This window comes from Netta rufina, assembly GCF_964035555.1.
Source record: "Netta rufina genome assembly, chromosome: 3".
In the NCBI taxonomy this organism is placed as follows: Eukaryota; Metazoa; Chordata; class Aves; order Anseriformes; family Anatidae; genus Netta; species Netta rufina.
The window spans coordinates 73,670,206-73,684,629 of NC_140125.1; the positions used below are offsets into that span (position 1 = coordinate 73,670,206).

The 14,424-nt window shown below is 38.3% G+C and overlaps 1 protein-coding gene across 1 annotated transcript in view; it reads right to left on the bottom strand.

The window, feature by feature from the left end:
• The window catches only part of CDK19 (cyclin dependent kinase 19), a 112,094-nt gene that overhangs the window by 24,658 nt on the left and 73,012 nt on the right, over positions 1 to 14,424 (bottom strand). Inside the window, exons 5-6 of the mRNA XM_084285399.1 lie at positions 7,658 to 7,715; positions 6,328 to 6,459 (exon numbers count right to left, since the gene is read on the bottom strand). Coding sequence (XP_084141525.1) covers positions 6,328 to 6,459; positions 7,658 to 7,715 — 190 coding nt within the window. The remainder of the gene's footprint in view (positions 1 to 6,327; positions 6,460 to 7,657; positions 7,716 to 14,424) is intronic.

Below are 14,424 nucleotides of genomic sequence, written 5' to 3' on the forward strand. Positions count from 1 at the left end.
AGGGAAGGGAAGGGAAGGGAAGGGAAGGGAAGGGAAGGGAAGGGAAGGGAAGGGAAGGGAAGGGAAGGGAAGGGAAGGGAAGGGAAGGGAAGGGAAGGGAAGGGAAGGGAAGGGAAGGGAAGGGAAGGGAAGGGAAGGGAAGGGAAGGGAAGGGAAGGGAAGGGAAGGGAAGGGAAGGGTTGCTCCTGAGGCCCCATGATTATTAACAGCTGGGCAGAACATGAAACCGACAGGCTGAGGGGAAAAGAAATTAGAAAGAAAAAGAAATGGGCAGATTGCTGTGGGCAAGGAGGGTTTTTTGGCCCACAAATGTCAATTTTTGATGTACACAGTGCTAAGCATAGCTGGATGTTTGAAGGCATCTCTTGCTGAAAGTGGTTTCTCAACAAAGTTATCGCTACAAAAGATATTCTGCCTTCTAAATATTTGTTATTTTATTATTTTATTTCTCCTACTCTAAAATAATCCACATACGGTTAAGTCAGAATAATCACCATGCAATAGCAAATCTGCCAAAGTATTGAACAAAAAGCCTAAAGCATCTGTTTTTTCCCTTCAAACATTTTGAAGGAGAGGAGAGAATCATAAACATATAAAAAAAGTATAGGGTGACCACAGGTAGAAATTTTTAGATTAATTTATAGAGCAATCTAAATCAGAATAATTGGCAGATTCAAGGTGTGACTGACAATTCAGTGGGATTTCTTTGCTTGTTTTTTATTAATAAGTCCATAATGTGTGTATTTCTTAACAGATGCTAAATAACATCCCAGTTTCTCAGGCAAATTTTTACAAAAAATTTACAAAGTTAACAACAACCAAAAAATTGATAACACTTTTATAGGAGCTCCCTATTATCATTAACTGGTTCTATCTTCAGGAAGCTACCATGAAGTAGCATCCCCGTTTTATAGATAATGGAGCAGCACGGCGGATGGATTAAATGACATGGCGTGACCTACACACAACACTTGGGACTGAATTTGTATTTAAATCCATGTCCCCTGAGACCCAGCTTTTTGTCCCACAAGACAAACCTTCTGTCTGCCCCACATTAGAGAACGTCCCCTGGATTTACATCAGAGACCGGTCTGACCCACTGCACTGAGAGTCAGTTCTCATTCTCCTAATTCTTAAGCAAGTGGACACTTGAACACATATCCCAGGCTCTTCGGAGTTGACAACTGCCACAGGCTTTACCAGCTTATTTCTAAACATCAGTATCTTTGAGAATATATAATACACATGAGAGCAACAGAGCAGTTAGAAGAACTTGTATGCTGGATCTCAAAACAGTTGAAACGTGTTGAGCTGTATATCAAACCTGTGGATGATATCCCTTAGGATGCTGTCAGCATCTCAAGTTTCATAAAATACTAATTAATGTAGCTTTCAAATGTTTTACTCAAATAACCTAATGACCCTATACAAAGCTTCACTTTTTTAGGTGATGGCTATGGTAAGATTGTGGAGGATAGTAAATGATTTTTTTATTTTTTTAATTTTTTTTTTGACAAAGTGTATACTATTTTAGAGATCACTGTCAAGCAAGAGGAAAGAACCAGCAGTAAATCATCTAGTACCTGCAATAACTAGATAAGAGAGCAACAATTAATCTTCGGTATTCAAATGTTTTGCCTCTCAGAAAAAAGAATGAGAACAACGGTGATAATCAAAATGAAGAAAGTTTACCGCATGCCAAAATAAGTTTACCACAAAATATCATCTGAATCCAATTACTTCCCATGTCGTATAACGTTGCCTAGGGCATGAACAAGGCTCCCTTTCCTAGTGTATCCTGAGTTTTTCTTTTCAGAGCACGTAAATCGAGTATTTTCTAAACTTCTCTTTTTCTTTTCTAGTTTTCCAACAACCCCTTTTCCCCCAAAATGAAAGTCTTTAACAAACAAGGATGCAGATCCCTCTGCAGCAAACAGAACTGGCTATGGATTTGCCCTTCTAAATGACCTCAGGGACATTTAAAAGCACTCCCCATACTCCTATGGCCCACAGACCAAAGGTGGGGAACCCCCCTCCTGCAATCTTTTTCTTCCTAAAGACTCCTCAGTCTTCTGGTTGGCCCCATTTGTCGTTTCTGGTTCACCAAGATTTCCCAGATAGGGCTCATTCTGATGATTGAGGCATTCAGACACCCGCTTCTACCTTTCCCACATTTCCAGCTTCCATATCCAGATGTCAGTCTGGAAACAGAACAAGGTGACAGCGTGCAGCCCAAGCTTTACATTACAGCTTTTCTATATGCAAATCTTGCTTGGGCTGGAAAACACAGTTGCCACATGGCCCTGCTGACTTACAATCTAGACAAGTGAGGAAAGGGAACTAAGCTGAAGAGATACCTCGGGTTCTCAGGTTGGTTTTTCATAATAAACAACCCCATCCTTCTCTGGGGCAGGACAGTGTTTTAGTCTTACCAAAGGGGTGGTTGAGGGATCACGCTGAAGAACTTTTTTGACAACAAAATCCAAACTATCTAAAATTCTGTAAGTCGATACCATTCATCAAATATACTAATTCATTAATTAGGGCAAGTGATAAGGAAAGGTAAGATGATGTTACCTGATAGCACTGCTAACTATACAAGCTGCAACTTGATAAAAACAAGCCCTAACCGTGCTCTTTGCTTGGTATAATGCTATAAGATGTCCCAGAATGAATCACAGTAGAGACTTATATGCTTTCTTAAAAGCTTATGATAGAAAAGTCCTTACTTATTTTACTTGCGAAGTCATTTTCTTGCCTATTTTGATATGCCCAGAATGCAAAAACTCTGACTAATGTCACTTTTCAACCTGACAGCCAGTTTACTCTCTCCTTCATTTTGCATCAATCATTTCCTTTATTTTTCCTTAAAATCGTATTGCAGAAGTCTTTGCCCATCAATGAAAGGAGTATTGAACCGTGAAGCTTCAACCTTTTTTCTTTAGTATTTTTCAACATAACAACATTTTCTGCTGTACTGCAGAATTTTTGAGAGTTCAGTAATTTTATTAATGTTTCCATGATCACAAGCAGTTTATATTTTCCCATGATCACAAGCATTTTATATTTTCCAGGTCATGTGCTTTCACCTGAAGTTTGTTCAAGTTGCTTTTCTCTGCATATTGTACGGAGCAGTAGGATCTAATGAACATATGGGAACAGATTCTGCTTTTGAATGATGGTGCTTTTTGAATGCTGGAAATTCAAACCAAGGCTTCCACAGGCTACAATAAATTTCGTACACATTTATATTGTGGTAATAGAATAGAAAGTGAACCTTGACTTCTACAACACCATTTCTCCCAGTTTGCATACCTCTGGTAAATTAGTTGCTTGTAACTATGGTAGCAGATTATAGAGGAAACTTTATTAACAAGTAGGGCTTAGATTATAAATGTTCACAGTTCAGGAAACTCGTATTATTCCCCATGAAACTAACATAGACTTTGTACTATCCTTTTAACATGCAGGAAGTGGAAGATATTTCTGTTTTTAGCAACAGTACTTTCCTGACTCCTGGGTCTCCCTCCTCAAAATATGATGTTATACTTGTTAAGAACAACTTCATTTATTTGCTTGCTGAACAGGAAAAGTACAATATTTCATGAGGATGAAGGGACATGCTAAATAAAGGGAAAAATGTCAGTAAAAACCCTACCACTTAATTTTGCGTAATACCTAATTATTTCTATACAGACTGTATTGAGTCCAATTTTTCCCCAGAGTTAAATCCACAAAACGTAACTGACATCAGGTCCATAAAACACAACCAAAGTCAAATTGTTTTCATTCTTTGATCACGTACAATAATTATTTAGATGCAAGCAAGCATATACAAAGGCTTTCATACAAGAATAGAAACAAACTGGACACTATAGCTGGCAGTGTCCAGGATATTATGAATACCAATAATTTCAGAAGCACACCCGCTGGTATGCACGCTATATGTGAAGCTACAATAAAGAGGAGTATGAGATAAAGACTATAGAAAATACACCAAAAAAAAAATAAAACTAAAAGCCAGTAAAAATCATGCAAACGTCTGAATTGTGTAGCAACTGTGCGGGACAATGTTCAGTGTTTTGCCGTAGAGAACCGATGACAATGCATTCCTTGTAAATTCAAACAAAAGCATTTCTCACAGTGACAACACTGGAAAAGAATAGACCAAAGTAGATATGACCGTGCTTTTAGCCTGATTTTATTGATATTTATTATATTTATACAATTTTTGGTACTATACATAAGGCATATGAAAACAGCTATGTAAAATAAATGATGCCGAGTATCCTGCCATTTACCTTTTCGTAAGTTGCTGTATCAAATCACATTTCTTTTAAATGAGTATGTTAAACTGAACAGCAGTTAAATTAGTCTTATATAATTTATGAACAATTACGCAAAGTGATACATTAGAGCTCCTGAGGATCATGTAAATTTTAAGAGATGTTAAAATTGTATTTCTTGCATGGAGATTTAAGAGAGCTTTAAGAATTGCATCCTCTGCCAAAAACCTTCACGTTAAACTGCAACTCTCACTAGTGTGATTAGCTTATTAAGTCTGCATTTTATAAGTACACATAATGCCAGAAGCAAAATACAAGTCTAGACTCATTAAGCGCGTTAACATCACTGCTGTCATTTTGTTACTAACTTCTCCCCTTTACTTAAAGCTGCAGACAGATAGCCCCTATTCATCTTTTTTTCTTATTCTCTTTTGTCATATACTCTTCTCATCTTCTATTCAACACACAAACCTTACCTTGCAGCTCTCCTCATTTCCATTTCCATATTTTTTTACTTTGCTACCCAAGCCATTTTGAATGCCCTCAATACCACACTGCATGCTGTGTATTACCCATTCACACCCCTCTTGGAGATTCACGGGTGTGGGTCTGCTACAAGAAATACAAGCCTTAGAAATAAGAAACTGCTAAGAAAAAACACTCTGAAGTAGCATTAACCTCCAAAATTTCACAGGGACTCCGGTCTGTGTTATAGTATAGACTGCAAATCCCTCAGGACAAGAACCAAGCAACTTAAGACATAATAATAATAAACAACAACAAGATAATGGCATTATACTAATTCATTCTTCAAACAGAGATCCTCAGATAATGTTACTCACCAAACCTGCAAACAATACACTACCTATCAAAAATGGGTAACTGCCAGGTAAGGTAACTCATCACTATCGTGCACACAGATCAGCCAGTAACCAGCTCACATCAATGTTTCACAAGATCAACAGGGGCAGGGCAGTTAAAGTATCTCATTAATTTATAAGCATTAAAGTAATTCTAATGATATTTTCTTTAAACGCTCTTAGTAACTGTTTTCACCCAATACAAGGTGCATCAAACAGACTTTAGAGGTCAGCTGGCTGGTCTGCATGGTGGCAGACGCAAAGCAGGCCCTAAAAATCTGCTCCAGACAACGAGGGATTGTGCAACGCTCAGGAAGGAGCAGGGGGACACACTGCAAGGCTCCATTTCCAGCACCCACTGGAGAAGATACACTGGGAAATCAAAGGCCTCAACAAAGGCAGAGCCCCAGAGTGTGGTGACAGAGTGGTGACACCCAGGACCCTGGCTGCAGGGTGATGCTAGTGACCCTGTACAAACAGGAATGATTTCTTTCAACAGAGGGACACTGCTTCCTTAGCAGTTCTCTTCTGATACACTCACCTGCACAAACAGGATACCTCCTGTGCATCTCAGTGTTTTTATTCTCTGAATATTTGGACACTAAGGCTGATTGTGCTTCTGGAACCTACGAAGTAGGGAGAAAGATGGGAACCTAGCTACCAGCATTTCCTAAACATGGAGCTTCAGAAGACCTCAGGAATGAGTGATCTGCAGACTGCACACATTGCAGGAGACTGCCCTTCCCTTTATGAAGCCATCCACTTCACTGAAGCATCTGGATATGTAGCACTCTAGATGAAAACCATTTAAAGAGCCGAACTCTTTCCCTTTTGAAGATTTTAGAAGACTGTTCAAGTCCATAACAGAAAACCATATAGACCAATCCAAAGAATATTTTAATAAAAAAAATGAAGAACAAAATACGTTTACAATATGTATCATTAATCTTAACTCATATTGAAAAAATAAAAGCACTGACTTTTCAAAAATTTTTGATCTGGGTTAATTTTTTGTAGATTGGATCTATCCACTATAAATTGGATCTAACCACTCTATATCTACTGCTACATCAGGGAAAAAAAAAAAAAAATTAGTTGGTCAGCTGATCATCATATCTACTATAAGGCCACCTTCCAATAAAAATTTAACAGGTAAGCCTCATTCTTACACCAGAACTTACCAATAGCCTTTGTGTAATGTCTGGCCCCAAGCAGCAGCTCTGGAGCTCTGTACCAGAATGTCACCACAACTGGATCCAAGTCTGCCAATGGCTTCAAAGGTGAGTTGAACAATCTGGCAAAACCCATGTCAGCTGGAAAATGCAAAACAAAAACAGAACATTTACAATTTTTATATAAATAGCAAGTCAGAATTTAACAATATTGCAAAAAGACTATTTGAAGAAAAAAAAAAAGCTCCAAAACATTAGAACATACAAATTGAAGTTTCTAAGTAACCAACACATTACTCATAACAATACTGGGCCAAATTTATCTCAAGCTAAATTCCATTTACTTCCTTTATAAGACTATGAAGGAAAACATTTAACTTTTAAGTGCTTCCACCATGGCACTGTTAAAACTATTCATAACACAGATGCCCATTTATTTAAATAGAACTGAAATAGAAACCTGCCTAACTAAATTCAATAGGATCAGGTCTCTAAATCCAGCGTGCCTTTTCTCTTTCATACATACAAAGCTATTCTGAAATGATATGCCTTGTGACTGCTACGTGCTGATCTAAAGTGCAAAAACAAAATAACTACAGCATAGATTGTTTTGCCTCATCTTTGATCTGGATGGACCGCCTGCAAGATGAGGAAAAAAATATTTTCCCTTTCAGAGAATCAGAATAAACAGAAATCAATGAAATTAGCTAGTGTACACAGCTACAGAGAGATATTTGAAATGTTTGCAGGGATTTTATATAAACCAAAAATTCTCTCTAGAAACATCCTTGTAAGTAACATTAAGAAATGCTAGAAGGGAAAATACAGAATGTGTGTGTGTATTCAAAAACACACATTTTATCCAAATCTGAAACTTATCTTTTACCCAAACTTCACCTCTATCTTTCTGCTTCCAAAGTTATGAAATGCCATGTATGTTTTTCTTGCAGTTACCTATCCTAATACAAGTATATGAATACAAAATGGTTAACTGAACATTTTGAAATATGACAGAAGTAAATGCATAGAAAAGAGGTTCCAGTATATTACTACTTTCTTGATGATTGCCACATGCTTTATTAAAAAAAAAAAAAGTTTATATCCATATGACTAAGGCTTAAGTTCTGCACAGGTAATTAGATTTTGGATAAAATCCATCACAATTACTGTGGTTTTCTACCTTGATACCCAATAACCTTTTCCACAGCAAATCTCTGGACCTCTGCAAACATATGCATGATGTTTATATAAAAATAGTTCAGGACAAACACAATATATAAATAGCAATCCTATAGTAACTAATCTTAGCTGTGCAATGAAACTTTCTCAGGATGTTTACCTATTTTGACTCTTCCTCTTTCAGGACCTTCACCCATTACCAGAATGTTTGCTGGTTTCTGGAAAACCAAAAGCAGAATATTTAGTTGACCAACTTTTGATGATTACCTTTAGGAATAACAACAACACGTGTATTTATTTTACAGAAATAAGCATGTGCGTAAGTGAAAAATAAACATTTCTCTAAGTACTTTTAGATGTCTAAAATTACTACACATCAGTTTTGCTGACATTTGGTTTATATTCCTAGCTACCAATTTCACAATTAGAAAAACTGTGAAGTACTTCAACGTTTCACAGCAAGAATTGCAATCTTTATTTAAATTTTCACTCCCATTTTTACCCGAATGGTCAGGTTCATTTGTGAGACTTTATTCTACAGGACAATTTTATACCAGGTAATGTTTATCCTATACATCCATAATCCAGGAGGAATTACTTCTGCCAGTATAGCTTATTGAAAATTATGCCAAATCTTAGTATGCTTGAAATGTATGAATGCTAGAAAATGACCTTGGCAAAACCATTTTTTTTTTCCACAAAGTTGATTTCATGTGAATTTAGAGAGATAATTTGAGAGATTCTGAAATGAGAATTCACTTAAAACAAGAATATAACACAGCTACATCCAGGAGCTTTTTTGCACTGTAGACAGAAATATTTACAGGTAGAACAAAATCTTTACGGGCATTTTGTGCAATCTACCGTTGTTCCCAACAAGCTGTTTGTGAACACCACATAAAATCTGCACAAGGCATCACAGCATTTGTTCTGCATTTAGGATCTAGATTCCCTCAAACATCAACAGGCATTCCTTGGAAGCTTTTGCCCTATTGTGCTAACAGCTGTAAAAAAGTGAACAAGATTGAAAACATTAAGTGGTTTGAATGAAGAGATACACAAACTTTCAAAGCAGAACTTTTGGAAGGTTTTCATACAACCATTAATTATATTTTAATACACAATCTACAGTCTCTAGTGCCCAAAGAGGTCTGCTCAAACAGGATTTGTTCAAGGATCAGAAAGAGACATCAGAATCCGACCTCACTTCTCAATTCCTAATGTTTGCCATCATTTACCTGAAATAAAGCAGTCAAACTAGGATTGCTAGTTTGGCTCAAAATTGCATGCAGCAAGTTATTACATTTATTATGATTTTTTTAAAACAACAACAACAAAAAAGCTCCTTTTGCCCCCACAAAAGCAAAGATAGCACTACTTCAGCACTTCTGCTTCAGTTATTCTTTCTCCTAACTATCTGGCCCCGTGAAGTTGTTCCCCCTTCCCACCCCTGCCCGGTGCCAGGGTTGGAGCCTCTTCCCTGGCTCCAACCATGGTTTCTCTTTTCCCTCTCCTTCTAACCCTGCTCCAGATGCCTCAGCCCTCCTCCTCACTTTAAAAATGAACACTACCTGCTGCTTTGTTTTGTTTTGTTTGTTTGCTTTTTAAATCTCAGGATAATTTCCTGAGGGAAAATGCACTCCCTTCTTGGAGAATGCAACAGGTATTTTAATTACCTGTAAGTTAACACTCTTCAAATTAACTACTAGAAGTTTACTCATTAGACACTCCTTTCCTTGAGTTGATTAACCCTGATGGATCACTGATCACTTAGAAATAGGTTAATATTGGTAAATCAATAATAAAAATTTAAAAAAGGAAGGGCTTTTCTGCTAACTTATCTTGAGTCATCTGTCACCAGCAGACCTGGGGAACATAAAGATGATTCTTGCTGTCAGCAATATTTAAAGATAATGAAATAAAGCACTTCAAGGCAACTGGTCAAACTCGGTTTTTATATTTATGTATTACGCTAGATTCAATCTTCTGGAGAGCAGAGCAATCCCATTCTGCAGCAGTGGAAGTACACAGGTTTGTAAGACATGATCTCTGTTAGGAATCACACAGCTCTAATTGTCCCAACCAAGGCAGCAAAATTTCAGTTCCCTCATCAAAATTCTTCCCTAAACTCCTACCCAGCACCCTTGTTTGAGACTTGAGTAGAAGTTAAAACCACTTGTAGAGACCTTCAGATTCAGGGTTGGATTCTAGGAACTACAAAATGGATTTATTTTTCAAATAAACAGAGCTGATAAGAAAGTGGTTATTGCACTAATTTCTAATGATTTTTTTCTATCAAAGAATTTTGTTGGGAGAAATAAACTGTATAACACCAGGAGTTGTGCTAAGATAAAACTTAAAATCTAAAACTGGCCTGTAGGCCGCTGTCTCGCAACAGCTCCTGTCATGGCAGCTGAGAGGCCTTAAGCCAGGAGGACACATCCAAACCTGCTTCTTATTTCCCACATAGTACATCAACCTTTTCTTTTTTTTTTTCTTATCAGCCACTAATAGATTATAACTTTGGAAGTTCCTCGTGGTAATCATGGCCATTCTGGTTAGAAAAGCATTTGAACTGCAGGAACACCGAGCCACATGAAGAGGAGCGCTGCCCCGATAGGTAGGACACGCCTTCCTGAGATGAGACACGAGATAGCCAGTTCCTGTGCCCACAGAGTTTTATTTAGCCGAAATAAACCACTTCAAAGGAGCTCAAAGCATAGGCTGTGCATTTTGTGGTTGTTTTTGTATAATGATGGCTCAAATACCAAGCAGTAACCCCACACGCACACCTCCCCGGTGTCTTCACGACATGCAGGCTACACCACGAGGACCTCAGGCCTTGGCTTCGCTGGCAACACCAAGGCAGGGTGGCAGACCTTCAGGTGCTCAGGAACGGGGACAAAACTGTGTCATTTCATGGGTTTTAATTTGGTATCAGAGAACCTCATTGCTGTCATGAGGTAGGAGAGAGAACTGCTGAAGGGAACGTGAACAACTTCTGCTTTTTGGAGAACCAAGAGTGTTGGTCTCACCTCTGGGTATGTAGGAGTTGTAAGTGACAAAACATTTTCCTCAGAGATAGTCACTGAAGAGCCTATTAAAGAGCCTATTACAGTCTCTAATATAGTTACTGGACAACTGCAAAAATCAGAGAAATGAACTGGCTCCATGCCTCAGGTACGTTCTGAGTACGTGAAGGTCATAAGCACACTTCAAGTTACAGAAACAAACCTCACTGTTACCCATGTGATGATGAAAACTTCACTTTAGGTGGAAAAAGGCCCAAGCAGCTATAAGATCCAAATTGACACCCAAGAGTAAATCACGTCTCAAAAAAGTTTGAGACACCCTACTTAAAATCCTTAACTAACTCCTCTGTCGAAGGTGAGGTAATCCAACAACGACTCCCCTTCTGAACCAGTTACGTCCCAATTAAAACACCCCCTATTTTCCTAAAACTCCCCTCTTGCTGGGAACACAAAAACCCCAGCTGCGAAGCGAAGTGATACTGCTGCATTTCCACATCTTCAGTTGCTATAGAAACTACCGAAACAGTACGGGTTCGGGGTCTCACGTGTAAGATCAGCTATAAAAATGAACAGGCTAATCCCTGCAGAGAAACGCGGTTGAGGTCTGACTGTCTACAGAGCACACGAAAAAAGGAGCAAGGTCAACAGCAACCAGAGCAAAAACCTGAAATATCTGCAAAAAAAAGTGGATGTAGATGACTATGATTTAATGGGTCCTGTAGAAGCACTGAGAATAGATACTGGTATTTACTTCTCTGCATCACGGGGACAGTGGGAATAAAGCAATTAGAGGAGCTTGGTGGGAGAGGACTGACAGCGTTGTGCTAACAGGCATGTTTTTATAAATAATACAAGAAATGAATCCTCATTGACATCCAGATCATGTGAATCAATGGGCTCCCCATTTAAACATTTAGGCAGGGGACTAGAAGAAAGGTGAAGGAAAAGAAGCCATCTCGTCTTGAAAGAGTAATGGGTCAAAACAGGAACAACAGCTGAACAATAGATGGCAACGCTTCGGTTTTAATGGTTATTGTTGTTATCTCCTTGAGTGCAGTGGTGACACAATTCTTAAGAGATTTGGTGCAGAATTGCATTCCTATGAGAAAACCTCCGCAGGGACATGCCACTTTCCATACACCATTCTGTATTGTTTATATCCAAACAAATGTGTTTCCCTTTTGGAATGTATCACTGGACAAAGAACGAGCTGAAATTAGGAGGCTTCCATTGTAAGAGATATTGCAAGTCTTCTAAATAAAAGCTCTCCCCACAATTAAAGAAAACTGGCTTGTGATAAGGTCCAAGTCTTAATCATTTAAAAAATTGCAGACAGCACAGTGTCACACATAGATGCACTTTCAATTCACTAGCAAAAAAATTAGAGAAGAAATGTAGAAATGTTCCCAAAGAAGATGACACCGTTCCACAGCATGGGCACTGCTCGGAAGACCACTGAGCCATAAAGTTCAAAATGCAGAGGGAGCTGCAGAGTTTTCACATAAATTTGCAAAAAAAAAAAGGGCTTTTGCTCTTCTCATCTGCAAGGAAACGTAGGCACGTTTCTGTTTTCACCCAATGCTATTCAAAGCCAGACATTCTCTTCAGATAAATATTGCTTACTGCTACTACTGCTTTTGATAGCAATTGATTGTAGGATTTGAAAAAAAAATCTTTCTTTAAAGATTTTACCATGTACCGCAAAACTCCTAACCATTATCACTTCCATTTCATTTTCTTCCACATACTGAAATACATAAAGAAAATGTGTTATCATCACTTCCCTCTCCTTTTTCAGAAAACCATTTGGTCAACATTTTTCTGATACCAAAGCAGTAGACAGAAATGAACCACGAAGAGGAGCAGATCTTCACATCTGTTTCTCTTTAGGACCCCTGCATAGTGTGAACTCCTATCAGACTCACTGCTCTGATCACACAGCATCACTCCCAACTCATTTTTTCAGCTGAGTTAGCCTTAACTTCACAAAAAAAAACATTATATTATCTGTCTAAATGTGTAACTCATACTGTTTTTTTCCACTATTTCTCTATACCACTGAAATTCTTTACCTGGCAAAGCACTAACGTTAACAAATCCCAACAAGATATCATTTCATCCCAACCAATAATGTTTCTACAGGTATTATCAAATTGAGCAAGGCCCAAATATAAAATGGATCACTACAGCACATGGACTAAAAAGACAGTGAAAAAGGACTGCAAAAATGTTTTGAAGTAGCACTCATTAAATGAAATCAAAACTTGTTTAAATCTAAAGAGGAGAAAAAGAAAACAGAGGCAAACAAATTAAGTAAATACATGACAACACAGGAACCAAAAAAAATACCACGGAAAGCTTTTAAAACTAAACTAAAAAAAAATAATTTAGAAACAGTCCAAGAGCCACTATGCGATAACAATGAAAATACGAACAAATGTGGACACGTAAAACTTCACAACTAAGTGTTGCCAGATTTCTACCTTTAAAATGCTTCACTGGCATACTTGATAATCACCAGAGGGATACCGGTGACAACAAAAACATTTTCGAATGCACTCACAGCAGTGATGCATACAAACGTTTTTATTAATATAGTAATAAATATGTGCTAAGACTATTTTTGTCTCCACGCTTGCTTCTTATAAAAATATTTTTGATATGAAATGTATACAGAGACATAGAAACGTGTGCCACTATTTGAGAGCAAAAAAAGCCTTTTGCATCTTTCTGAGCAATGGAAATTAAATGCTCCATCACAAACCATGGTGTCAGAGAATGGTAGGGGCTTCTTTATTTCCTAGCTGCTGAACTGCTATGGTCAAAATAGTCATTAGCTTCAGATACCAGAAATTCCAATAGCAACAAGGAGCGCAGAATTTATCTGGGGCTCCGGGACTACCAGTGAAACGAAGTACTGCGAGGAGCAAACTGCGGAGAAGATATCTGAGACATTTCTTTGGAATGTCTTAGATAAAGATTTTGGTTAAACACATTCCTTGCCCGTATCCGTTACGTGTTGAGAGGGGAAACAGAGTGTTTCCATATCAAAGCCTATCTATCAAAGAAATATTTTCATGTTTATATATTCCTACAGAACTCCTCTATGCAAAGAATGCAAAAGCAAAGGAAAGCAGGAACACCAAAACCATGCCCACAGTGCAACCACGGATCTGCACATATTAAAAATAATAATAGTAACTGAAAAAATATTAAAGAGGCCCTGCAATAAACTTGATATTATCTAGCCTACAGCAACAGCAAAGATGCCTACGTGGGCTTCAACATGGACCGATTTAAACAAGCCTAGGTCTTTGAATATTTATCTGGAGAATGGGTTAAAAATCATACAATACTTCAAGGGGGGGGGACCTTTGGAGGTCAGCTGGTCTCCACCCTGCCCAAAGCAGGGCCAGCTTCAAAGTTACAGCTGGCTCTGAAGCTGCATCAGGTTGCAGACTCATAACCAAGGCAGCTGCAGTTCTCCAGGGCTGGAGTTTTCTCAGCCCTTCTGGGCAATCCACGACCACCCTCACGATGAAAAAAACATGCCCATCACCTAATCAAAATGCCTCTTGTTGCAATTTGTGCCTGTCCCCCCTCTGTCCTCTGCATACCTCTTGAGATTCTCTGTCACCTCCCACCGGGCAGTTCAGCCCCCACCAAAACGCCGCATGCTGCTGCCTGAGCTCAGTGGCAAACGTATTTCACCATGGGAAGGAAGGACTTGCCCATCTTTTTACCCAAATCATGTATAACAGACTCATACAAGCTAATCCGTCCTACTCAAGTTGCTGTGCCTTCACTTACTCATAAATATCCATCCTTATGATAATGAAACCAGTGGGTAAGTAAAGTATTAATTTCTCAGTTTTACCTCATTTTTCATAGGTTG